Raw genomic sequence first — 26076 nt, forward strand, 5'->3', positions numbered from 1 at the left:
CACCGAAATATTTTATTTCTATCTCTCTTTTTGTGATTCTCTTCCTGTTAATTACTGTAGTAATAACAGTATTTGATGGTCAATTCTTACTGTAATAACACACGTGGAATTCTCCTAAAACTTTACAGCCACCACGATACTAAACACGTTTTTCTAAAACGAGTAAGAACTTTAATTTCCTGGTAACTCAAATCACAACACTTGTAATAATCTTTTAACATATATCAAGTCAGAACATCAAAAGAAGAACCACAAAATGATGCTCAACAAAACAAATAAAGAAGAAGAAATAAAATAACAAATCAATATTTGAAGCTCAAATAATATACGTTGGATATCGAACATCCACATGATACAAATAACCTTGTCATAATTAGGCGCAATTTGTGGGTTCGAAAGAAACAATCATCTTGTCAAGATCATACCCAACCAAGAAGTTTGTTTGCGCTACATTGCCAAATATAGGCAAAAATTCTGTTGGGGCGAAAGCAAGACAAACAATGCCATCTCCAATATTAACAAAACTATTTATCGCGTTCAATTTCACACCTGCACTTTGAAATTGAAATCTTATAAAATGAACATCTGAAACTCCCAAGCCTCGATAACACAACTTCAAAATTTGTGTTTCATTGCTTCTTAGAGGCTTCAATTTTATTTCATTCTTCACTATTGTTTCCATCTCTAAGTATAATTGCGTTGGTAAGAAAGTAATTGTAGTTCCTGAATCTATGGCAATGTTCCCCTCGTGACCAATTTTTGATGAGTTATGAAATCCAATGGTTTTATTGCCTATGGAAATTCCTAATAATTTCAAGAAATAATAAACTTTTGGAGGTTTTAAGAATAATGGTGTTGAAACCACTTGCTTACCTGAAAGCAAAGCTTTTTCTCCAAAATTTAATCTGCTGGACACATTCAATTGATAGAATGGGACTAAACAATATGAAAATCTACGGCCAAATGTAGATTTAATTTGGGACACAAGTGAAAATGGTGAAGCTCCAAGACCAATAATTCCAGATAGTTCAACATCCCCTATAGTGAGATTATTTCTCCTTCCACAACCAAAAGTTATATTCGAGAGGGACAATCTCCTTTTACGAGTAATATTTGTTGAATCGTCAAATGTGAATGTCTCAGTCGCTAAATCACCAAAACTGAACGACTGATCGTTATACCTGGCAGAATATAAGCAAGTATTTTTCGCGAGATCGCAAGAACTTCCAGGAAGATTCTTGCATCGAGTGGAGTTGCAAGAAATTGATTTGTATGTGGAAGAACTTTTTGGATTAAAAATCGGAGTTTTTTGCTGGAAGCAATGGATACAAGGTTGGCATTGTATCCATATAATATCACTACCTGTGTCAACAACAGCTAGTTTGACACTTGGTTTCGTGCCAATTGAAATTTTGGTCAGATATAATCCTTTTATATCAGGAATTATAGAAGTTGATAGTTGAGAATTTGACGTGAAGAGATTTGCCCGATTGATGGAACGCTGTAAAGCGTTTATCATTAGTTGCCTTTGATTTAAGGCAGGGTTATAGAATGGTGATTTTGGTGAATCGGGGTGAATGAGTTCAATGCTAAAATTACCATTTTCAGATTGTGCGAAATGGGAGAAAATTGATATTGATGCTACAAGAAAGAATAAAATGAAATAATGGAGTTTCATAATTTTTTTATAATGGAGTTTCAGAAATTTAACAGGTTCAATTTATGAAATGTGAAGAAAAATGTAGATACAATGCGCCTGTGATTTGAGTGGAACATTAATATAGTTTTCCTTCGTGGTTAAGAGATCTATAACTCTAGTAAGTTCGAATTTTACGTTTGACTGTACTAGATTTCAATTATTGTATGGATTAGTTCATATTGAAAAAGCACCAAATAGCAAATTGCATAAATCTGTGATTAAATTTATGAAATTTGATAATCTTTCAAAATAATGAATGCACCAATTACTCAAATGACCACCTAATTATTTGAAATAATCCGGTAAAGCTATGCTTTTTTTTTTTTTGCTTATAACAAGGTCATTTAACTATTTTTATAGTACTCTAATGTCCCCATCCTTTATATCTTTATCGTTTGGTTATTAATCTACAAGGCAATGGGTCGATGTCAAATCCTCATCTACTAAAAAAAAAAAAAAGAGGTCACTCAACTAGATTTTTCAAACTTTAAGTGGTCAAATACCTATTTTATCCTTTAAATTATTAACATTTATCTTTGTTTAATACTTTTTTAATATTATAGTTTTTTTCTCTTTTTACTCTATATTATGGACTATCCTACCGAGTAAATAAATCTTATTTATGAAACAAAAAAGGAAAAAATAGTTCTCAGGGACTTACATATATATATATATTAATGATTTATGATACTCTCTTCCACACCTGCCAAACGATCTGCTAAGAGGTCGTCGTTTCGTTTCATCTAAGGAGGAGATACTTAACATTATTTAGTGCAGTATTTGGTTGAAAAATAATATTATTTCTTTCATAAATAATAGTTTATGTTTAAGTTATACGGGGATCAAATGTAGAATAACAAAGTATTAGTAATACGTGGATTAAAAACACTACGACAAAACAAACCTCATTATTGTAAACAAATTCTCATTTTGCACACATATTTCAAATTATATATTGTATACAAATTTTCAATATTTTAGACTAAATATCCGAAAGAAACAATTCATGCATTACTAATCCCAAGATATTGCACGGATAAAATGATAAAAATTCATTATAAATAGAACTCTAAAATTTCATATAGAAGTCAGTGTCCCGATCATGTATATTAAGAGATTTTAAATTTAGCACTATGGCTGCGACCTGCAGGTCCAGATTTGATCAAATGCTTTACGTTTCATGTCTAAATGTGGATTTCCTTGCCTGACATCAGTTTTTCATTATAAATTTAACCATTAAATGCTAATTAATATAGCTAATATAAATGTCAATGTTATTAAATTTTGATTCTCCTTCTTTATTTCAGAACAAATTATAAAGCCCTCCGATGGACACCAAGGTTGATTCACTGATCGGAGCTGCTAAATATGTATGTAATTTCCTTCCATTATTTGTTTTAGTACTTTTTCTTCCTTGTATATTCTGGAAATAATTTGTATTTTTGGTTGATGTACTTGAAAGATGAATATATAAAATGCACGCGTGTTGTAATTTCAGAATTGTTTAGCCTTTTTCAATGTACTATTTATTTAATTCATAGTTTATTGTAGCTCCTAAACCCAAACCCATTAACGTTTTTTTTTTTTTTGAAACATTTGCAGTGAAAATATGAGTGCAAGATTAATAATGGTTGTTGCTCTTGTGGTTGCTCTCGTTTGCGGAATCAAAGGTGAAGGGAGTTATAGTAGAAAATTATTTGGGGGTTTCTTAGGATTCGGTCCATTCGGATTCCCTGGGGGCATTTTTGGTTTCCCTGAAACAGATACCATTCAAATTCCTCCTCCGCCGCCGCCGCCTTCACCGGATATATTATGCCAGGGTGAGCCACTTTTTGACGGAAATCAAGATTCTACTCAGATTGATCAATCGAATCAATACCCAATTGGCATTGATCAAACTCCAATAATCGATGAATCAAATTCATATGACTATAGTGATGATCCTATAGATTAATCGAGAGAGAGGAAGAGACTCTCTACTACGTAGATTATAAGTTTTTTCTTTTTGGTTGCAAAATAAGAGAACAAAAATTAAATTATCTGTCCCTTCTCATCTCCTCATTATTTTTCTCTGGCTAGCTTGTTTCATTCACCCATCTAGATAATTATATTCATCTAATATAATTCTACCCCATTTGCATTCCAGACTGAATTCCTCCTCCACTCTTGGGTCTTACTAAGATGTCAAGATTTGTGTATTGGCTAGAAAACGAGTAACAAAAATGAGCCTGCGTCTAAAATATTTATCATGCAATTCATTACTATCTCGAAACATATATTTACGCTTTATTCAAGCTTCATAGGGTTCTTTAATATATTAGGGAATGATTCACTAAACTGCTAAATAACAATTTTGCATTACCAATTTATTGCAATATTCGTAAGTAGGTCACTCTATTAAGTACTCAATAAACAATGGCATTGTAGCCTTTGATCCCTTAGGTTTCAGATTTGAGTATCTCCAATGGGGATGTTGATTGGTTTATTACATGTTTTCAAGTATTCTTAAAGTTCTTTAAATAGCGAAGTCCTGATTATGTTAAATGTACTTCTTCCGTCGCCATTTACTCCTAGATACTTATCATTTTAGACAATCAAAAGAGAATTAAATATTTTACTTTAGCATTAAATATTCTAAAATTTAGAGACACATAAATACAGTTAACTTATTTCTTGAAAATAAATTTAATGTGGTCAAAGATTAAAAAATTAATAAGGATAAATTAATAAAATTACTCATTAATATTTTCTTAGAGGACGTATATAAACTTATCATGACAACTAAGGAGTGTTACGTTTCTTGTCTAAAATGTGGACTTTCTTGTCCTCACATCAGTTTTTTTGTTTTAAATTTAACAATTAAATGCTAATTTAGTTGATAATCTTAAATGTCAATGTAATTAAAACTTGCTTCCCTTCTTTAAATAAGCCCTCATATGAACACTAAGCTTGGTCCAGTACTGCTCGAAAAGCTAGTAATATGTTATTCCCGTCAATATTGCTGTATTTGTAAATAATAATTCTGCAAAATATAAGTTAACGTAATGAAACAATAATAAATTCGAGCCCACTGAATTCACAGTGTTTCCTTAAGGAATTTAATCCCCTCCTAGTACCCAAGGTAATGGATTATTTCCTCCCAGGATAGAACGAATAATACACTGGTGTAGCGGTACTTCAAACCCCAGTGTTTCAGCGAACACAAAGTTCGGTAGCAAATCACACTTACAGTTGCTTTGTTTGAAGTTAAAAATAATGCAGAACGAATGAGTATAAACTCAGAAAATCATATGGAAATGCTGAGAGGAAGGAGTGCAAATGTATAGCCAATTTGTTGAGCGAATTGTGTGTTGTGTGTTGAGTGTCTTTCTTCAACATCTGCTGCACATATATATAGCAGCAAAATGTTGAAGAAGACCAAACGTCCACCCTCCATGGTGGAGCAAGCATTACATGTTTGTGGAGCAAGCACTTCATGTTTGTGGAGCAAGCACTTCATGGTGGGAAGAGCATTAGGCGGCTGCCAAATGGTCAATACACGGATTGAAAAATATCCGTTACAAATGCGGATAATCTTACGTTAATATTTACTATTAACAAATAAATTTGGTCCAAAAAATTAATCAATCAATCGTTTGACCAAATCCAAATCCAAATCCAAATCCGAATCCGAATCCGAATCCGAATCCGAATCCGAAGCCGAAGCCGAAGCCGAAGCCGAAGCCGAAGCCGTAGCCGTAGCCATAGCCGAGCGAGCGACGACGACGACGGCGCGAGGCTTGCTTTCTTCTTAACTCTTTAAGAGCTACAAGAAGAGCAATTATATATATACCCACCAAAAATATCTTACTCTTCCAATATGGGACAATGTCTCATTGTCAAGAGGGGGAAACTTAAAATTTTACTCAAAATTTTATTTTTCCTCCATTTCCCATTCACCCTCATTTTAAGAATATTTCATCTTAAAAACAAAAACCTCAACAATCCCCCACATGAATGGGGAATGGCTATATCACGGAAGTATGCATGGAAAAACTGTATGATTTACAAGTAAGGATTAATCGCATCTGGATAAGTAGGTTTCCCTTTGAACTTTTCGTAGTAAACTTATGTCGGATATACTCGGTCAATCGGTAGATTTAATATCTTTGAACCGTCGATCTTTGGTGTATACCTAGACAACCATAAGTCACACAACATATATATAGCAGCAAAATGTTGAAGAAGACCAAACGTCCACCCTCCATGGTGGAGCAAGCATTACATGTTTGTGGAGCAAGTACTTCATGTTTGTGGAGCAAGCACTTCATGGTGGGAAGAGCATTAGGCGGCTGCCAAATGGTCAATACACGGATTGGAAAATATTCGTTACAAATGCGGATAATCTTACATTAATACTTACTATTAACAAATAAATTTGGTCCAAAAAATTAATCAATCAATCGATCATTTGACCAAATCCAAATCCAAATCCAAATCCAAATCCAAATCCAAATCCGAATCCGAATCCGAATCCGAAGCCGAAGCCGAAGCCGAAGCCGTAGCCGTAGCCGTAGCCGAGCGAGCGACGACGATGACGGCGCGAGGCTTGCTTTCTTCTTAACTCTTTAAGAGCTACAAGAAGAGCAATTATATATATACCCACCAAAAATATCTTACTCTTCCAATATGGGACAATGTCTCATTGTCAAGAGGGGAAAACTTAAAATTTTACTCAAAATTTTATTTTCCCTCCATTTCCCATTCACCCTCATTTTAAGAATATTTCATCTTAAAAACAAAAACCTCAACAATCCCCCACATGAATGGGGAATGGCTATATCACGGAAGTATGCATGGAAAAACTGTATGATTTACAAGTAAGGATTAATCGCATCTGGATAAGTAGGTTTCTCTTTGAACTTTCCGTAGTAAACTTATGTCGGATATACTCGGTCAATCGGTAGATTTGATATCTTTGAACCGTCGATCTTTGGTGTATACCTAGACAACCATAAGTCACACAATCAACCCTTAACCGTCTTTGGTTCTCATTGTTGTGTTCGTTTCAGCCATGAACACTGCCTGGTTTCATAAGTGCGTAGAGAACTGGCCTTACAAAGTTCTCCTTGAAGCGGCTAACACTTCACACTTACATAGGTGATTCCTAAACGTGTCATCCTGTAGATACACTATTTGATATACCCCGTATCAAATTTAGAAATTATTAAAAAGCCTTAATGCTTTATCCTTGGTACTGAACATTGTCTCATCATGAGAACGGACTAAAATTTTATTTGACAATGTTGAACCGTCATTAATGACTTTGTTTGATCTCCTTGAACCTAGATCTTGGGATCTCCAGTCTTCTAGGTAGAGTTACCGCCACAATGATTTGTTCTCGGCCATAGCCCCATTCCCCTTGATGATTTCTCAACTACCTCTCTAGTTAGGCCTTTTGTAAGTGGATCCGACACATTATCGCTTGACTTTACATAGTCAATCGTGATAATTCCTCTAGAGAGTAATTGCCTAACGGTTTTATGTCTTCGTCGTATATGACGAGATTTACCGTTATACATAACGCTCCCAGCCCTTCCAATTGCCGCTTGACTATCACAATGTATGCATATTGGTGCCAACGGTTTGGGCCAAAATGGAATGTCTTCCAAGAAATTCCGGAGCCATTCAGCTTCTTCACCGACTTTATCTAAGGCTATGAATTCAGCCTCCATTGTAGAGCGGGCAATACATGTTTGTTTGGAAGACTTCCAAGATACCGCTCCTCCACCAATAGTGAATACATATCCACTTGTGGACTTAGAATCAGTTGAACCGGTGATCCAATTTGCATCACAGTATCCCTCAATCACCGCAGGGAAATTACTGTAGTGCAATTCAAAGTTCTGGGTATGTTCTAAATATCCCAAAACTCGTTTCATTGCCATCCAATGAGATTGGCCTGGATTGCTCGTATATCGACTCAGTTTACTTATAGCACAAGCTATATCTGGTCGTGTACAATTCATGATATACATTAAGCATCCCAATACACGAGCATAATCCAATTGTGATATGCTTTGGCCTTTGTTCTTTGCTAATGCAAGATTCACGTCAATTGGAGTCTTTGCAACTTTAAAAGCCTAAGTGCTTGAATTTTTCAAGTACTGTCTTAATATAATGAGATTGTGACAATGCCAGACCTTGAGGAGTCTTATGGATCTTAATTCCCAGAATTAAATCAGCAACTCCCAAGTCTTTCATATCAAACTTGCTATTGAGCATACGCTTAGTAGCATTTATGTTGGCAATGTCATTACTCATTATCAGCATATCATCCACATATAGGCAAACAATGACTATGTGATTTGGAACATTTTTAATGTATACACATTTATCACATTCATTTATCTTAAAACCATTTGACAACATTGTTTGGTCAAATTTTGCATGCCATTGTTTGGGTGCTTGTTTTAGTCCGTAAAGAGACTTAACAAGTCTACATACCTTCTTTTCTTTACCTGGAATCACAAACCCTTCAGGTTGTTCCATGTAAATTTCTTCCTCCAACTCTCCATTTAAGAAGGCAGTCTTAACATCCATTTGATGAATTTCAAGACCATACACTGCAGCTAATGCTACTAACATCCATATGGACGTAATTCTTGTAACTGGAGAGTATGTATCAAAGTAGTCTAGACCTTCTCGTTGTCTATACCCTTTGACTACGAGCCTTGCCTTGAATTTATCAATAGTGCCATCATCTTTGATTTTTCTCTTAAAAATCCATTTAGAACCCAAAGGTTTATTTCCAGAAGGAAGATCAACCAATTCCCATGTATGGTTGTTCAATATGGATTCTATTTCACTATTGACTGCCTCTTTCCAAAACAATGATTCTGAAGAAGTCATAGCTTCTTTAAATGTTTGAGGTTCATTCTCCAATAAGAAAGTCACAAAATCTGGTCCAAATGAAGTAGACATTCTTTGACGTTTACTACGTCTTGGATTCTCCTGATTACATGTACTTTCTTTTGTTTCTTCCCGAGGTCGTTTAGATCCTTCACCAAACGAATCACATTCCTTTTTATACGGATATATATTTTCAAAAAACTCAGCATTATCTGATTCTATAACCGTATTATTATGAATATCGGGATTTTCTGATTTATGAACCAGAAATCGATATGTTTTACTATTTGTCGCATATCCTATGAAAACACAATCAACGGTTTTCGGTCCTATCTTTACCCTTTTGGGTTTAGGAACTTGCACTTTTGCCAAACACCCCCACACTTTAAAGTAATTCAAGTTGGGCTTCCTTCCTTTCCATTTTTCATATGGAATGGATTGTGTTTTGCTATGGGGCACTCGATTTAATATTCGATTAGCCGTAAGAATGGCTTCCCCCCACAAGTTCTGTGGCAAACCAGAACTTATCAACAACGCATTCATCATTTCCTTTAATGTGCGATTCTTTCTTTCCGCAATCCCATTAGATTGGGGCGTGTAAGGGGCTGTTGTTTGATGAATAATTCCATATTTTAAACATATTTCTTCAAAAGGAGATTCATATTCACCACCCCTATCACTTATTATCATTTTTACTTTCTTGTTAAGTTGCGTTTCAACTTTATTTTTGTATTGCCTGAATGCGTCTATTGCTTCATCTTTACTATTCAGTAAGTAAACATAGCAATATCGAGTACCATCGTCAATAAAAGTTATGAAATACTTCTTTCCACCGCGAGATGGTATTGACTTCATGTCACAAATATCTGTATGAATTAAGTCTAAAGGATTTGAATTCCTTTCAACTGACTTATAAGGATGTTTAACATACTTAGATTCCACACATGTTTGACATTTTGATTTTTCGCATTCAAACTTGGGCAGTACTTTCAAGTTAATTATTTTCCGAAAGGTTTTATAATTGACATGACCCAAACGTACATGCCATAAATTATTTGACTCAAGTAAGTAAGAAGAAGCTGAAATATTATTATTATTTTCCACAACCATTACATTTAGATTGAAAAGGCCCTCGGTGAGGTAACCTTTTCCTATAAATATTTCATTCTTACTAATTACAACCTTGTTTGACACAAAAACGCACTTAAAACCGTGCTTAACAAGAAGTCCAGTAGAGACTAAATTCTTTCTCATTTCGGGAACATGAAGGACATTGTTCAAAGTCATGACCTTGCCAGAAGTCATTTTCAGAAATATCTTTCCATATCCTTCAACTTTTGCTGTTGAAGCATTTCCCATATAAACTGTCTCTCCGGGTTCAGCAAGAGCATAGGTAGCAAAAGCCTCTCTAACTGCACAAACATGGCGAGTGGCTCCTGAATCAAACTACCACAGTTTAGGATTTCCCACCAAGTTACATTCAGAAAGTATGGCACACAAGTTATCAACATCATCATGGTTTACTACCATGTTTGCTTGACCTCTTTTCTTGTCTTTCTTCGGAGTACGACACTCCGTAGATTTGTGTCCGGTTTTCCCACAGTTGTAGCAGTTTCCACTGAACCGCTTCTTGCTTGGGTTGTATTTCGGACCAGAAGCCTTCTTCCTCTTTTTTGTTAGCTTCAACAATATTTGCTCCCATTATTGTTGAATTTCCACGGCCTCTCCTTTCAGCAGCTTTATTGTCCTCTTCGATTCTCAACCGAACAATGAGATCTTCAAGGGACATTTCCTTTCATTTGTGTTTCAAATAATTTTTGAAGTCCTTCCACAATTGAGGCAACTTCTCAATCATTGCTGCTACTTGGAATGCTTCGTTGATGACAAGACCTTCAGCAAGTAGATCATGAATAATCACTTGCAATTCCTGGACTTGGGTAATAACAGATTTGCTATCTACCATTTTGTAGTCCAAAAATTTTGCGGCAACGAATTTCTTTATCCCGGCATCTTCAGTTTTATATTTCTTTTCAAGTGCATTCCACAATTCTTTTGACGTCTCCACGCTACTGTATACATTATACAGATTATCATCCAGTCCGCTAAGAATATAATTCTTGCATAAAAAATCAGAATGCTTCCACGCTTCAATCACGAGAAAGCGTTCATTATATGGAGTTTTATCTGGCAGATCAGGAACATCTTCTTTGATGAACTTCTATAGACATAACGTAGTTAAGTAGAAGAACATCTTCTGCTGCCAGCGCTTGAAATCAATCTCGGAAAATTTTCCGGATTTTTCTGCCGGTGCCAACGCCGGTGTTCGGCTTGTCGATGCGTTGGCAGTTACCATCGGCATAGCTTGGTTTTCGATTTCAGTCATCATTTTTTCTGTAAAAGAATGACACAAATAAACGTTTAATACACGTTTTCAAACTGGAGTAAAAATCACGTAGATTTTAATATCCAACAAAATGCCACGAAGGCTTAACTCTCCAAAACGGGAGTACACAAACCACAAAGGTTTTAGTTTGCAGAATAATAAGAATAACACAAATACAGAAATAAATATTAAATTCCTTAAGATTGTTATTCCCGTCAATATTGCTGTATTTGTAAATAATAATTCTGCAAAATATAAGTTAACGTAATGAAACAATAATAAATTCGAGCCCACTGAATTCACAGTGTTTCCTTAAGGAATTTAATCCCCTCCTAGTACCCAAGGTAATGGATTATTTCCTCCCAGGATAAAACGAATAACACACTGGTGTAGCGGTACTTCAAACCCCAGTGTTTCAGCGAACACAAAGTTCGGTAGCAAATCACACTTACAGTTGCTTTGTTTGAAGTTAAAAACAATGCAGAACGAATGAGTATAAACTCAGAAAATCGTATGGAAATGCTGAGAGGAAGGAGTGCAAATGTATAGCCAATTTGTTGAGCGAATTGTGTGTTGTGTGTTGAGTGTCTTTCTTCAACATCTGCTGCACATATATATAGAAGCAAAATATTGGGAAGAGCATTAGGCGGCTGCCAAATGGTCAATACACGGATTGAAAAATATCCGTTATAAATGCGGATAATCTTACGTTAATATTTACTATTAACAAATAAATTTGGTCCAAAAAATTAATCAAGCCGAAGCCGAGCGACGACGACGGCGCGAGGCTTGCTTTCTTCTTAACTCTTTAAGAGCTACAAGAAGAGCAATTATATATATACCCACCAAAAATGTCTTCTTCTTCCAATATGGGACAATGTCTCATTGTCAAGAGGAGGAAACTTAAAATTTTACTCAAAATTTCATTTTCCCTCCATTTCCCATTCACCCTCATTTTAAGAATATTTCATCTTAAAAACAAAAACCTCAACATAATATACGTAATTTCTTCACCTCCTCTTCTTCTACGAGGTTAAAGAGAATAGGTTTTTTTTTTTTACGATTGATTCTATATTCTGGAAATAATTTGTTTCACCTTATATTGCATTGAGTCACAAATTCTTGGCTTGAATAGAAGAATATATACTAACAGGCATGCATGTTTGTTAAATGCAATTCTCAGATTAGCCTTTTTCAATGTACTTCTTATTTACTTCATAGTATATTATAGTAGTTCCTAAACCCATTAAATCCAGATGGAGTTGATTCCTGAAACTGATCAATTAAATTCAGATGGCTTCAATTTTGTTCCGGTAATTGATCAATCGGATCCAAATGGCTTTAGTTTGATTGTTGTAACTGATCAAGCGAATCCATAAACAAAGATATTTAAACTCTTTCTATTAGCCCGTAAAATTTAAGTGTGTAAAAACATTTTGAGACAAAATTGGGTGAAAAAATATGTATTTCTGAATTTTAACTGGTATAATTTATAATACGAAGAAAGACGTATAGGCAATGTTTGTGAATTATTGATTGTGGTTGAGTCCAACATCGATAAAGTTTTCTTTCGTTGTTTAGAGAGCCAACACTAATATCTTCTAATTCAAATTGACTCCTTTGTATTTCATTTATTGCATGATTTTTAAAATTCAATATTTTTGTCCGCAGAGTAATAAATGGTGAGTCTTTATAACTGGAAAAAAAAAACCATCTATGGTACTTATTAAGTCGTATAAAGCATTACTTCAAATTACATAAATCTGTGAATAAATGCGTTTCGTTGCTTGCTTTTTGCTTCAAGCCCTCTGAGTATAGTCAGTTTTTTTCTTGCGCTTTTCACTTTTAAAATCATTGAGCTACTAAATTTATGCCAAAAAAAAAAAAAGACAAGAAATCAATTTAAGGAAACAAAAAAGAATTGCAATAGCTTGAGTATGTCAATAATCATAATCTAGCATGTTGGGACCAAAACATTTTTCTACTATTGAAGTTCAATTGTTTGCACTTTCAAAATTCTTAAAGATAATAAGTTAATACAAAAACCATAAGATTTTGCATCAATTGCTTTCTATAAACTCTCAATTATGCAACGGTTTAGTGCAATCAGCAGCTTTGAAAGATATACTTCTCCTCTTTAAGTCATAACCAACCAAGAAATTCATTTGTGCAATATTCCCATAAATTGAAACACCATATGATGCAGCAAAAGCAAAGCACATAGAGCTTTCACTTGTCTCAACAAATGTATTTAATGGACCCAACTTCACATCTGCACCTTTAAAATGCATAGTTATGATTGGAATTTTTTCAACTGACAAAGATTTGTAGCACAAACTCAGTGTTCTTGTTGGATCTGTTACTGTTGGCAGTTTAATTTTCTCCTTCATCATTGCTTCTAATTTAACGTATATTTCGGGCGAAAACAATGTTAACACAGTCCCTGAGTCCAAAATAATATTTCCCTCTCCAAAAGAAAAGGACACTTTTCGAAAATCCAATCTTTTTTTACCCACACTTACACCTTCTAGTGTGAGAAAATAGAAGGTTGCTGGAGATTTTTTAGCTAAAGGTGTTGTCACAACTTTATTACCCAAAACAATAGCATTAGTACCAAAATGTATTCTGCTTTTGGAAACATGATTGTGTTGAGACAACGGAGCTAAACAATACGAGAATTTACCTCCAATTGAGGATCCCATTTGGGAAATTAGTGAAAAATTCCCACCTCCTAATCCTACAATGCCTGACTCTTTGTCACCACTGAACGTACCTGCATTATTGTGTCCACACCCAATAACGGTGTTTTTTAAGGAGACGTGTGTATTTTTTGACGAACCAAATCGTATAGTCTCAGTTGCTAAATCACCAACACTATAAGATTGATCTCCATACATGACTTGATAATCACAAGTCCTTTTTTTTCTGTTGCAAGAAGTTGAAAATGGTGCATGACACATTTTGGAATCGCAAGGTAAGGATTTATAGGTCGAGGATTTTTTAGGGTTGAAGAGACGAGGTTGTTGCTTGAAACAATTTTTACAAGGCAAACACTGTGTCCAAGTAAGATCACTACCAGTATCAGCAACTCCTAAGGTATGTACAGGGGGTGTACCTAAGGAGAATTTCATGAGATACTCTCCATTGTTAGAAGCAACAATGATCGAGGATCTTGAACCAAAATCTTTAGAACGATTGAAAGAGCGATGAAATGAATTGCTCATATGCTTTGTGTAACTTAAGGAAGGATCATAAAAGGGGGAATTTGGTGAATCTCTATGAATGAGATCAAGGCTAAAACCATTGTTCATAGCTTTTGTGAATGAAAATATTGAAGCTAGAATAGCAGAGATGATAAAAAATGAATAATGTGTTACACAATTTGCCATGGTTTTAGTCATTTCAGGCATTTGCTTTGTTAGCAATTGACTGTGTGATGTGATTTATATTGGTGGGACATATATTCAAAATGAAGAGATTAAAGTTTTTCTTTAATTAGATTAAGGAGATTATATTTATCCGGAAATATAATGATGTAATCTGAAATTCTATTTCGATTTCTACTATTTAATATTTTTCTTGTCTGATATGCCAAGCTTTGTTTGACGTCTGATGATGCCAATTCCTGGGTAGAATCAGCTATTTTTCAAACTCATACTTTCTAACTAATCTATTGTATATAACAAAAATTCAACTATTTTTGGAATTGTCCAGTTCTTTTTAATTTGACTTCAATGTCAGTTTGGTATAGTTAACTTTTGGTACTGTACTTCAATTTTATTTTTTTATTTTTAAGTATATAGAATAATAACAAAATTTAGCAGAACACCAAAAAAAAACTTAAATTACCCGTCTAAATCAATAGAACCGGATATCACCAAGAAAAGAGTCATCTCATCAATCTATATCGCCATACTGAATATACCAACTCCAGCCAAGTTTAGATAATGCCAGGTTTCTGATCTTTTCCCTTTTTTTTTTTTTTTTTTTTTGGTTGTGTTGTACAAACCAAAGCAATGTGATTTTTTCTTACTATTTTGCTTTGGTTGCAAGAGAGGATACAAAAACAGAATACAGTTCCCTTGCTAATTGATCAGTTTAGATACAAAAATCATAGACCTTTGGTACTTATGCACAAATTGAAAACTCCTTGATTAGTTTTGATACAAAAATTATAGACCTTTGGTACTTATGCACAAATTGAAAACTCCTTGATTAGTTTTGATACAAAAATCAATTTTGGTACTTACGCACAATCTAATTGAAAACTCCTCTTTAATGCAAATGACCAATGATCTAACAACCAGTGTAGGGTGATTTTACACGAACAACAAAACAGTGTATTCTCAATTTTGCTCCAACTTTAGTCTCTAGGTCACATGAAAAATTACAAAGATGTATCCTCACCTTGCTCACGCGCAATAGAAGCTGAAAGAATTGCAAGATCGCGATTCAAGAGTGTAAGAGCAGTTTCACATTCGGAGATTATTCTCGTCACTGAAGATGGCTCGCCAGCCACTGTTTCCGATGAACCAACAGCTACAGCTGCATGTGAATCCCGAAGATTCTTCAAGTTCCCTAGGAACTGTCAAAGATGTCAAGACAAAGCAATGTCTCAATGTATATCCTCTTGAAAATGGCATTAGCAAATCATAAGGCAATAAACAAGACTGAACGACCACACTCAATAATGCCAAACAATCTCTTCCTTATAGAAGGATGGACAACTAAAAGAGAACCAATGTCATCTATACTCTTATCTGAATTCGAGGCGTTATCAGCAAAGCATGTAACATATGTAGAACCTCTTTTGTCACCTTCGAACTGGCTCAAACCTTTCAAAATTTAATAAAATAGGCTTTTTGTCCATAAAACACTAAATACCTATCCTGAACAAACATATATTTCATATAAAGTACCTTCCAGAGCATTTTATATGCTTCCAATAGTCTATTGGCAGCTGGCCCAAAACCATGCAGTTGTGGTACTTCCATCATGTGGGTCCACGGACGAATTTCCTACAGTTATAACATCTCCAATAGGTCATGAAGAGAATATACAACACAAAAGTTAGAAGGGACATATAAAGACAGTGAGCCAAAGGGTAGGGAAGGGAGGATTTGGTTTGGGGTTCCATCACAAAATACCAGCCTCCCTATAGAATGCAATCAATGAAGATAACCACAGGAGTCATAATAGATGAATATGGAGAAAATATAACCTTTGTGTAGATTGTGTTGAAGGTTCTTGCGGTGTCTAAAAAAGATTCCAAATGTCCCCGTAGTTTCGCTTCAACCTCTACATATTCCTCATCTGGGTTGTATGGATGCTATAACAGAAGAATTAACCATTACGTCCAGTTGAACACAAAATATAACCAATTAGAAGCTAATATAGATACTAGCTGAAACTAAATACAAGGGAAAGAAAGCAGTGAGTGCTAAGAGGATAAACCTTTGATGCTAAATCATCAACCATTTCCTGAAGACTCAGAAGCCTATTTGATTGATCTGAAAGTTGCTTCTCCAAATCAGATATGTCTGGCCTGCAAGTGAACTTCTATTAAATCAATAGAAAGTTACCATATCTAGGAAATATAGCAAATCATATACCATGTTTCTTCAAGCAAGCAGGATATGTAACCTTGTTTTCAAAAAGGATGATATCTCATCACTAACTGCTGGCTAACAAGTCAAAAGTGGACATGACCATTACAGTTAATATTGAAGAATAGAACCCAGAATAATATTTATATAAACATAAGCAGTTTCAAACAAAAGGAAAGATTACAAATCAATCCTTGTTTTCAGTATTCTTTCTGTTTCTTTATTCTTTTTCTTTCAAGTTCTCTAATACTTTCCAGTCGTTCTTCCTTTTACCAATTGACCATTTGCTCCACCCAGGAATTGATTATACAGATCCTTAAATAGCACCTTAATCAGCCAAGTGCACCAACCTATTGAACCAATCTGCCCCACCAATTCAACAGCCCACCCCCACAACCTCCTTTTTTTCTTCTTCTTCAACTTTTTCAGCTTGCCTCTAGTCTTCACTGTCTAGCCTCTACAGAACTCCAGGAATAACCAAGATCCCATGTAGGAATGAAGGAGCCTGCGGTAAGAGATAGAAGTCCATATGGACCTCGGCATTGATATCCCACAACTAATTTTGGCTAGGGTGGTTCAGGCTTCATCCATATAGACCTCTGAATCAATATCGCACTGCTACTTTCGGCTAGGATAGTTTTGCAATAGAAGAAGATTAGTGTTCCACACAGGAATTGCAAGTATGCTAAGTCTTCCTGAAGGATCCAAACAACTGAGGCCTGGAATGATAACTTTCACCAGCTAATCAGCAGCAGGCCCACAACTTAAAACTCGTGCCCTTGAGTAAATTCTGAAGGCTTTTACTAAACCTTTTTCCAAGTTCCAAATCAATTTTGCTATTATACTGTATCCAACCATAGATACAGTGAATGGATCTTTTTGATAAGGAAAAAGAAATGGATTGCATCTACACCAGAGGCCATAGTTTACCTTTTTTTCCGATTAGCTGGTAAAACTTTCCAGAATTGGAATTAAAAAAAAAGATTACACTAGAAACCTTAGAAACCAAGCAGCGAACAAACACTCTTTCACTTGGTTTACACTGTCGTGTGCCCTTTGAGGAATCTTTTGTTGGTCAAGACCTTTTTGAACTTTCAGGGACAGTTGGTCATGGAACTTGAAGCCAAGACCTCAAGTATGGCCCCCACTAAATTGCAGGTGCAGAAGCAGCAGCAATTCAAATGGTTCTCACTTTAGGTTCTTCAGTTGAATACAATTTTTCATATGGGTAACTTTTCCTCTTTTTCCCCTTTTCCGAAGCCCAATATGATGACTTTATCAGTTCCCTTTGGAAGAACATAACATATTCAGTAAGTAAACAAATTGATCGTACAATTTGAATGAGAAAAAGAAGTTTTCCTTACAAAGGATAGATAGACTGGATCTGAACATCGGCAGGAAACAGTTTGCATTCTTCTGAGAAAATTTGACCCTGCTTTTCAGCTATGGCGTCGATCAATTGAATATCCTTTGCTACCTGCTCATCAACACTATGAGGAGAAAAAAGCAATAAAGGTATTTCAAATATAAATTAATAACCAAAACTTGAGATGAAATGTGTGCTCAATGCATCTTTAGGATAAAATCTCCACAAACATTAAGGTGCAGTCAAACAGTTAACCTCCATTCAGGGTTATCGGCATAAATGCTTGCCTCCACAAGATCCACAATAAGGCGTAGCATTTCCATACGATCTTCGTAACTACCCCGTCCCTGCCACAGAATCAGCATAGCATTTTTTATCTTAGAAATCATCAAAAAACCTCAAAACTATTGGAAGCATTAGAACATTCCAAGCCTAACAGTACAAAGATGCTACAGAATACATTTTCTGGAGCATCAAAAGAAGTAATCCTTATGTTTTAAACATTGGAATATCCCATCAACCAAACCCCATAAAAACCTACAAGCCCACTTGCAAAGTTGACTTTTCACCTCCCAACGCATGTCCTTATACTGAATAGATAACATCAAGAAGTATATGCTTTTCCTGGGGCAGATAATGCTCATATCCTCTCCACTTGGGGTGGCCTACCAACCACTGGTGACACCATAAAGATTTCCATTCCCTCACCAACTAACTAACTGAAGCAAAGTTAAAAAGCAAGAATACGATGTAAGACCTAAAAGGGAATTTTAAATGATAGCTATCATGACAAGTTCTTCCATCATGCTTCATATAGAAGCATATTTATATTTTTCAAGCATGAATCCAGATCGGCGTATTTATTTCCATTCCTCTTACTAATATTGCTACTTATATTAGAGGCATGTGTCATGGATCTTTGTGTGATTCTGTAGTGGATTTTTCATCAAGTGGATATTTCTTCAACTGGCTCCATGTTTGCATATGTTGAAGCTCAAAGGGAGAAAATTTGTTATGTGCCAAAACCAATTAAGACAAAAGAAAGAAGCCTTTTAAGCTCCAAGGTCGCACTCTGACCTATAGCTATACACCATCGGAGAAGCTTTCAGTTCACTTGAGGGTGAGGTGTTGGTCATTACTCAACCCAGGGAAACCCAAGTCTTTCCACAGAGATCACTATCTTCTAAAATATCACGAATATGCTATGTCGACAAAAATGAGATTGAAAGTTTACTGAAACGCAATGTAGATATCCTGATGACAAATGGCTAAAAAGGAATACCTCTAAACTTTAATAAGAATAGGAAGTTTAACAAAGTATAAGCACAACTTGCTGAAGGAGCCAGCAACAACAAGTGCAAACAACAAGATCTCTCTCTCTTTTTTTTCCATTACGAAACTAGTCGTTGTTTGCACTGTTAAGGACATTTGTTATTTTTTCATATCGACTAAGAGATTGTCCTTTTCCACAGGTTTGTGCAAATTAAGATAAACATTTTGGTGATCGCCTAGTCTTCAACTTCTCTAATTCAATTTACCAACACATGTTGTAACTTAACACAAACTTAACACCACTGAGACATGTATATCAACCTTCTAATTGTAGAAGGATCATAATATTAATAGTTCAAACATTGACACAAGTCTAAGTGTCCACCAAGAAATTCACAAGTTCCGCACTTTCTTTATCTCTCTCAAGTGCTGAAAGAAATATGACGCATAACAATTACAAATAACATCTATCATGCCATTAGATGCCTAAAGGTTCTATTATGTGACAACCCGAATTGTCGTTTTAAGAATTTACGCCCCGTTCAGTGACTTAAGGTCTCGAGTAGCTTCGCAATATGTATTATGACCCGCGGGTGTGGTCGAGTTTGATTTACTGAAGATTCAGAATTAAATTAAAAGAACAATCCTTATTTAGAAGCTTAAATGGAAAGAGTTGACCGGAGAGTTGACTTTTGAGCAAACGACTCCGGAATGGAATTTTGATGTTGTCAATAGCTCCGTATGGTGATTATGGACTTAGGAACGCGTCCGAAAAATTATTTGGAGGTCTGTAGTGGAATTAGGCTTGAAATGGCGAAAGATGAATTTTTGGGAAGTTTGACTGGGGGGTTGACTTTTTGATATCGGGGACGGAATCCGATTCTGGAAATTGGAATAGGTCCGTTATGTCATTTATGAATTGTGTGCAAAATTTGAAGTCTTTCCGAATTGATTTGACATGTTTCGGCACAACATATAGAATTTGAAAGTTCAAAGTTCATGAATTTTTGATTTGAAGTGTGATTCATCGTTTTTATATTGTTCGATGCGATTTAAGGCCTCGAGCAAGTTCGTAATGTGTTATGGGACTGGTTGGTATGATTGGTTGAGGCCCCGGGGGCCTCGGGTGTGTTTCGGGGTGGTTTCGAATCATTTGGAGCTGTTTTGGAACTGCTGATTCTGGTGTCTGGTTTCCTTCTTCGCGAACGCGAAGGAAGTCCCGCGTTCGCGAAGAAGAAATTTTGGGGGTGCTGGATTTGACCTTCGCGAACGCGAAGCAGTGGACGCAAACGCGAGGCAAGGTCTGGTCAAGCTTACGCGAATGCGACGCAGTGGTCGCGAACGCGAAGAAGGAAGGGGAGCCGGGACCCTGAGCCATTAACCCTTCGCGAACGCGAAGCTTGGACTTCGAAGAAGGAGGGCAGTTGGCTACCGCGAACACGAGAGCTTGAACGCGAACGCGATGCTGTGCATGGTCAGGCCGTCGCGAACGCGACACTGGTCACGCGAACGCGAAGAAGGAAAGCCTGGGCAGTGAGTTTAATTTCTGAAAATGGGACTTCTACTTTTGACGGATTGGAGCTCGGGATGAGGCGATTTTTGGGAGATTTTCAGACGAAACAACGGGGTAAGTGTTCTTAACTCAATATTGGTTAAATTACCCGAATCCATGATTATTTTTAACATTTAATCGGTGAATTAAGTTGGAAAAAAATTATGAAAACCCTCTTGGTTCAATTTAAGATTTGGAGGTCTAGTGTTATCAGAATTGGAGAAAATTTATATGGTTGAACTCGTATCGGAATGGGCGTTTATATTTTGTAACTTTTGTCTGGTTCGGAGACGTGGGCCTCACGGGCGATTTTTGGGTTAAATTTCGTATTTTTGTAGAAAATTTGTATTTTCATATGGAATTTATTCCTACAATTTGTATTGATTGAATCTAATTAATTATGACTAGATTCGAGCCGATCAGAGTCGGAAAATCGAGGAAAGGGCATACTACTTGACTGATTGAGCGCAGTTTGAGGTAAGTGTCTTGCTTAACCTTGAGTGGGGAAAATACCCCTTCGACATTGAGTATTATGTGCAAATTGTGTAAATTGAAAATCATGTACGCGAGGTGACGAGTACGTACTTGGTTTATATGTGCAAATTCCGTTGATTAAAATCCTTAGACGCCCTTATATATTAAGTTGGAAATTATTGGCACTTATTAAATCCTCTATTTGTCATGCCTAGATCCCTGTTTGTTGAAATTGTTTTTATATGATGATTTGGTGTGATTGCCACCTTGAATTTATGTGAAATATTATTTTGTTGAGTTGTTCACTCCCGGATATTTTTGTTAAGATTTTTGTGCACATTATGGTCGAGCCATGGGCTCCTTATTGTGGAAAATGATGTATTGTTGGTTTCCGTAGCAAGTTGAAATATTTGAGCACTTGATGAGCCATTTATGATATGTGAGCACTTGATGTGCAGTTGTTGAAATTATATTTACTTTGGGACTACGGAACGGTATTCCGGGAGATCCCCCTGCCCTGCATATTTACTTTGGGACTACGGAACGGTATTCCGGGAGATCCCCATGTCTTGCACATTTACCTTGGGACTACGGAACGGTATTCCGGGAGATCCCCCTGCCTTGCATATTTACTTTGGGACTACGGAACGGTATTCCGGGAGATCCCCCTGCCCTGCATATTTACTTTGGGACTACGGAACGGTATTCCGGGGGATCCTCCTGTCTTGCATATTTACTTTTGGGACTACGAGGCGGTATCTCGGGAGATCCCCCTGTCTTGCATATTTACTTTTGGGCCTACGAGGCGGTACCTCGGGAGTGCCCTTTGTTGATATTTTTCTATGGATGCACTTGCCTTTGGTTATTTTTTTTTTCCGTGATATGTAAATTCTTGTGTTCTTCCGTGATGTATTATTTGATTTTATTGTGTGTTTGTATTCCTTGTTGTAATGTGTTGGCTTTGGCTCTTGTACGAGACTCTGAGGATTTGTGTTTCTAGTTTTTACTAATTTTTAAGGTTAAGTTGTTTTGAATAAAAGGAATTGTTGTACACCTTAATTCTTATAAGTTTCACATCCAAATCAGCAACTATCAGGTGTTTCGTTTTTATTGAAATGTTATTTTCTCCGCCCAAATAATTTCTAAAATAAATTCATTCTTTTGTTGATTTCCTACTTGATTTAAAAATTTTAAACTTACCTTATTTGGAATAAATTGATCATGTGGATCTTACATATATTGATATTATTGGCACATGAGTAGTCCGTGCAGTTGTGATAGAAATATGGGCACGAGGTGCCGTGGAAATATAAAGGTGGGTTGAGACCCGTATTTGATGATTATGAAATGAGGTGTCACAGGGTGACTTTTAAATTGAAGAATTATAATTTTAAAGATATTTATTTGAAAGAGTTTTATATTCGAAAGATACTTATTTGAAGAAATATATATTTGAAGGGTATTTTATTTGAAGGGTTCTTATGTGAAAGACTTGTTTAATTGGTTGTACTTGTGTTCTTTCTTATTTGCCGGAGTAATAATTGTGGTGTTCTTGCTGCCTTACTGTTTATATCACTGCTATTTGTTCTCGATTATTTTAGTATGACACAGGTTATTTGACTAGTGAGTGTCTCGACTGTACCTCGTCACTACTCCACTATGGTTAGTCTTGATACTTATTGGGCACCACTGTGGTGTGCTCATTCTACACTTCTGCACATTTTTGTGCAGATCCAAGTATTGTTCGTTAGTAGCTGTGTGGGTCGTTGTTGTGGAGACTTAAGGTAAACCTGCTGCTGCGTTCGCAGGTTTCGGAGTCACCTTCAAATTTTTATTTTGCACTGTTTATTGTTATTTCTGGACAGTTATATTTAGAAGCTTTCTAGCAAACACTCTGTAGAGCTTATGACTTGTACTACCGGGTTTTGGGAATCGTAAAGTTTAAGATATTTCTATTTCAAATTGTTAGATGTTACTTAAATAATGTTGTTTCAATTAATGTTAGGCTTACCTAGTCCCTAAGACTAGGTGTCATCACGACGCCTGTGGTGGGATTTTGGGTCGTGACATATTATGACATTAAAGTGGACAAAAGCTTATAAGTGTGGGTGTCATAAGAGCCAAAGGAAATACAATAACCCCTGCACTTCCTGAGGTAACTGCAAACTATAGCTTAAAATGATTCAGAATTAATAGTAATTCTATTTCTATCAAGTCTCCATGAACTAATTAAGGACAGATGAACCCTAGCTTTGAACCTTTGAGAGCATATAAAGTGCCATATCTAAATATTGACCTGAGATCACAGAATTTACCACCCAAATTTAAGTTATCATCAACATATAGAAAGGTTGATCCCTACACTACTAGATAATAATGTGCTATCGTGATTGAGATATTCAGATCTTTCTTTCTTTGTTTCTTTGTTTTATACTGGTGGTGCCCATGCCGGCTTGCATGCCCTCAACTATTCCATGAGTACCTGCTACCTCCAGCTACCTCCACCAATCTGAGTGCCAAGTAACTCCGCCCACCAAGACTGAGCTAGATGGGGAGAAGTCCAAATTTTCATTTTATAAGGAGGATCCAAATAAATTTTAAGTTTTCATTGTGTTCGTCCATGTATAGGCTGTTAAATGAGATTTATTGGCCCAGTCAAAAGGGGATTCCGGGTATCAGAAACATCCTAACCAGACATGATGAGCAATCCGAAGGATATTGCCATCACAAGTTGTCTCCCACATCTAATGAGAAAACTGCAAGTTTCTTTTACATATTTTACCATTAATTTTGTTGAATATTCTTTTTTCTATAAAAAATATAAAGTCCTTTTACAACCCTAAAAATTAACAGCAAAAACTGAGATGAAGAGTCAAAGGGGCAGAACTTAGCCTTTAGCAAGTAAATAAAGTAAAACACTTTCAACAAAAGGATCGATGTCATATTTTATCTCTTTGTTTGAGTCGATCCAATTAGTTTAGCCTTTAATCATAAATTATGTGAATTTCATGTCAATACTTCACAGTCCACAAGCCTAAAAGATTCAAATTGCAAATTCTTCCAACATCCTAGTATAGGCCTACGATCAGTAGGGATCAGTGGCAAACTTGTCAACCTGACTGAAAACCAAATGTAAAACTGCAAAAGGTTGAAATGAGCAAATCTTAACGAGAAAAATGACTAAATATGATTCAGCATTTCATTTACAAGATGCCAAGAATCCAAATACATCTACCAATGGCACATTACATACAATGAAGTATACTATGCATCTAAAAGGAAGAAAAGAAAGAGGCAATAGAACGCACTTGGATGGCTTCTGGATCAACAGTAGTAGTAATGCCTAGAAACTTTGCAATCTCTGCTAAATCTGCCAAAACGACAAAAATGTACCTGATCAAAGGAGACATAAGAAGCAACATGTTCCTCCAACTACGCAGGACCTACCCTAAAATGAACATTTTCAAGGACTTTTTGATTATTCCAATTGAAATATTCGATTAGGACTTTCGCAGGGGAAAAAAAAAGAAACCTCTTTACTACAACAACAACGACACCTCAAGCCCAAACAAATTGGGTCGGCTATATGAATCCTCACTACTGCGTAACTCCATTTAAACTCATCTCATGCCAATATTATGCGAACATAAATAAAAGTGGTATTAGAATTTGTGTATATTTTAGGATCTACAGTAAAAGTGCTAACATTTAAAACATATTATCAACTAAAATGTGTCACCTATACAGATCTTTTCTTCCATCGTGCCGTATCTTTTGCTAAGTCTGCATGGATCCCCAGAAATTCTTAAAAGAAAGTGCCATACTAAGATCAAAACTTCAATAAGAACAATCAAGCAAGATACACCGCATTGCCAAATAAATGCACCAAAACTGGAATTCTGATCTTAGTCTTTCTACTTTAGGCCCTATGATCCAATTAGAAAACAAATAGGACTCCAGTTGCTATAAGCTTCGTTTTCTTAAATGGATCCAAGTACACTAACTTCCAACATCAAATTAAAAGGGTTTAACAAGGGTATTAGAGAAAATGTAATACACTGAATGCGAGAAGTCTCTTCATCGCGATCCACGGCATCCCCTTGTAGATTTTGTTGAGAAAATGGTGACTTGTCCCCTAATAACCTGTAAATGACGATTAAAGAGAATAAAGGTCGCGCATTTATACGTAATATTTGTATTTAACGGAGAAAAAAAATATACTTGAAGAAGAGCCATTCAAGGAGGGCGTAGCGTTCCATGCCGGCAAAGAGAAGGGACTGAGAAGGGGCATTGGCTCTTGGGTAATTCAATGTTCCCAATTTCTTCTGTATTTCTTCCATTTGCTTCGCTGCCATTCCTCCCAATTTCGATCGTGCTGCAAAATTGGGCTTTGGGATTTACTGCAGAAATTCAAAGACGAGACAGAGAGTTTGAACTTGGTGAGGTTTTACTGAGTTTGAAGAAGAGATGAGGAAATGAACTTTGTAAGTTGAAAAGAAAGTCATCTGGAGTTAAAATTGAAAAAGCGAACAATCATATGAAGGCGGAAGTTAATTATTATTGAGACTTTGGATTTTTTTAAAATAGGGTAAATGGAAAATAAGAGAAAAAAGCAATATAAAAAGAAAACGAATTAAAGAGAAAAAAGAAAAAGAATAGAAGAATTAAATATGTTATTCGACCTTTTTCTCATGTGGCATTTGTTGTTATAATTATGAGATATATAAATTATATAGAGATTCTTAATATAGAATGGAAAGTGATATTCTAAGATATTTTGTTATTTTGCAATATAATAAAAGAGAAAAAGTATTTGTTGAGTTAAATATTTAT

General features: G+C 35.8%; 3 protein-coding genes and 1 long non-coding RNA gene across 4 annotated transcripts; 1 reads left to right on the forward strand and 3 right to left on the reverse strand.

Annotated features, from left to right (window-relative positions):
• Positions 1-289: 289 nt before the first annotated feature.
• Positions 290-1678, reverse strand: LOC107770696 (aspartic proteinase CDR1-like). Its single transcript, XM_016590031.2, has one exon. It carries the CDS (start codon positions 1676-1678, stop codon positions 374-376), a length of 1305 nt encoding a protein of 434 aa, XP_016445517.2. The 3' UTR covers positions 290-373.
• A 1261-nt stretch (positions 1679-2939) lies between these two features.
• On the forward strand, positions 2940-3846 carry LOC107770698 (uncharacterized). Its single transcript, XR_001644670.2, has 2 exons — positions 2940-3069; positions 3302-3846. It is a non-coding gene; the product is annotated as an uncharacterized LOC107770698 (long non-coding RNA).
• Positions 3847-13054: 9208 nt separating this feature from the next.
• Positions 13055-14362, reverse strand: LOC107817976 (aspartic proteinase CDR1-like). Its single transcript, XM_016643874.2, has one exon. The coding sequence runs from the start codon at positions 14360-14362 to the stop codon at positions 13055-13057; it is 1308 nt and encodes a 435-aa protein (XP_016499360.1).
• Positions 14363-15171: 809 nt separating this feature from the next.
• LOC107817977 (AUGMIN subunit 7) lies at positions 15172-25769 on the reverse strand. The gene is made up of 9 exons (XM_075238862.1): positions 25465-25769; positions 25301-25386; positions 24552-24613; positions 18201-18292; positions 17944-18069; positions 16428-16518; positions 16195-16302; positions 15893-15991; positions 15172-15558 (listed from the first exon to the last, which is right to left on the reverse strand). Exons 1-9 carry the CDS (start codon positions 25596-25598, stop codon positions 15361-15363), a joined length of 996 nt encoding a protein of 331 aa, XP_075094963.1. The 5' UTR covers positions 25599-25769; the 3' UTR covers positions 15172-15360.
• Between the last annotated feature and the right edge of the window lie 307 nt (positions 25770-26076).

The sequence above is a fragment of the Nicotiana tabacum genome, chromosome 19 (assembly GCF_000715075.1).
Source record: "Nicotiana tabacum cultivar K326 chromosome 19, ASM71507v2, whole genome shotgun sequence".
NCBI lineage: Eukaryota > Viridiplantae > Streptophyta > Magnoliopsida > Solanales > Solanaceae > Nicotiana > Nicotiana tabacum.

Bases quoted from the DNA above. Each gene is read 5' to 3' on its own strand.
- LOC107770696 (XM_016590031.2), bottom strand. From the start codon at position 1,678: ATGAAACTCCATTATTTCATTTTATTCTTTCTTGTAGCATCAATATCA.
- LOC107817977 (XM_075238862.1), bottom strand. From the start codon at position 25,598: ATGGCAGCGAAGCAAATGGAAGAAATACAGAAGAAATTGGGAACATTG. The intron at 16,303-16,427 runs GTTTATCCTCTT...CTTCTGTTATAG, and splicing joins TTGATGATTTAGCATCAAAG to CATCCATACAACCCAGATGA. The intron at 15,559-15,892 runs GTACTTTATATG...CATCTTTGACAG, and splicing joins CATATAAAATGCTCTGGAAG to TTCCTAGGGAACTTGAAGAA.
- LOC107817976 (XM_016643874.2), bottom strand. From the start codon at position 14,362: ATGGCAAATTGTGTAACACATTATTCATTTTTTATCATCTCTGCTATT.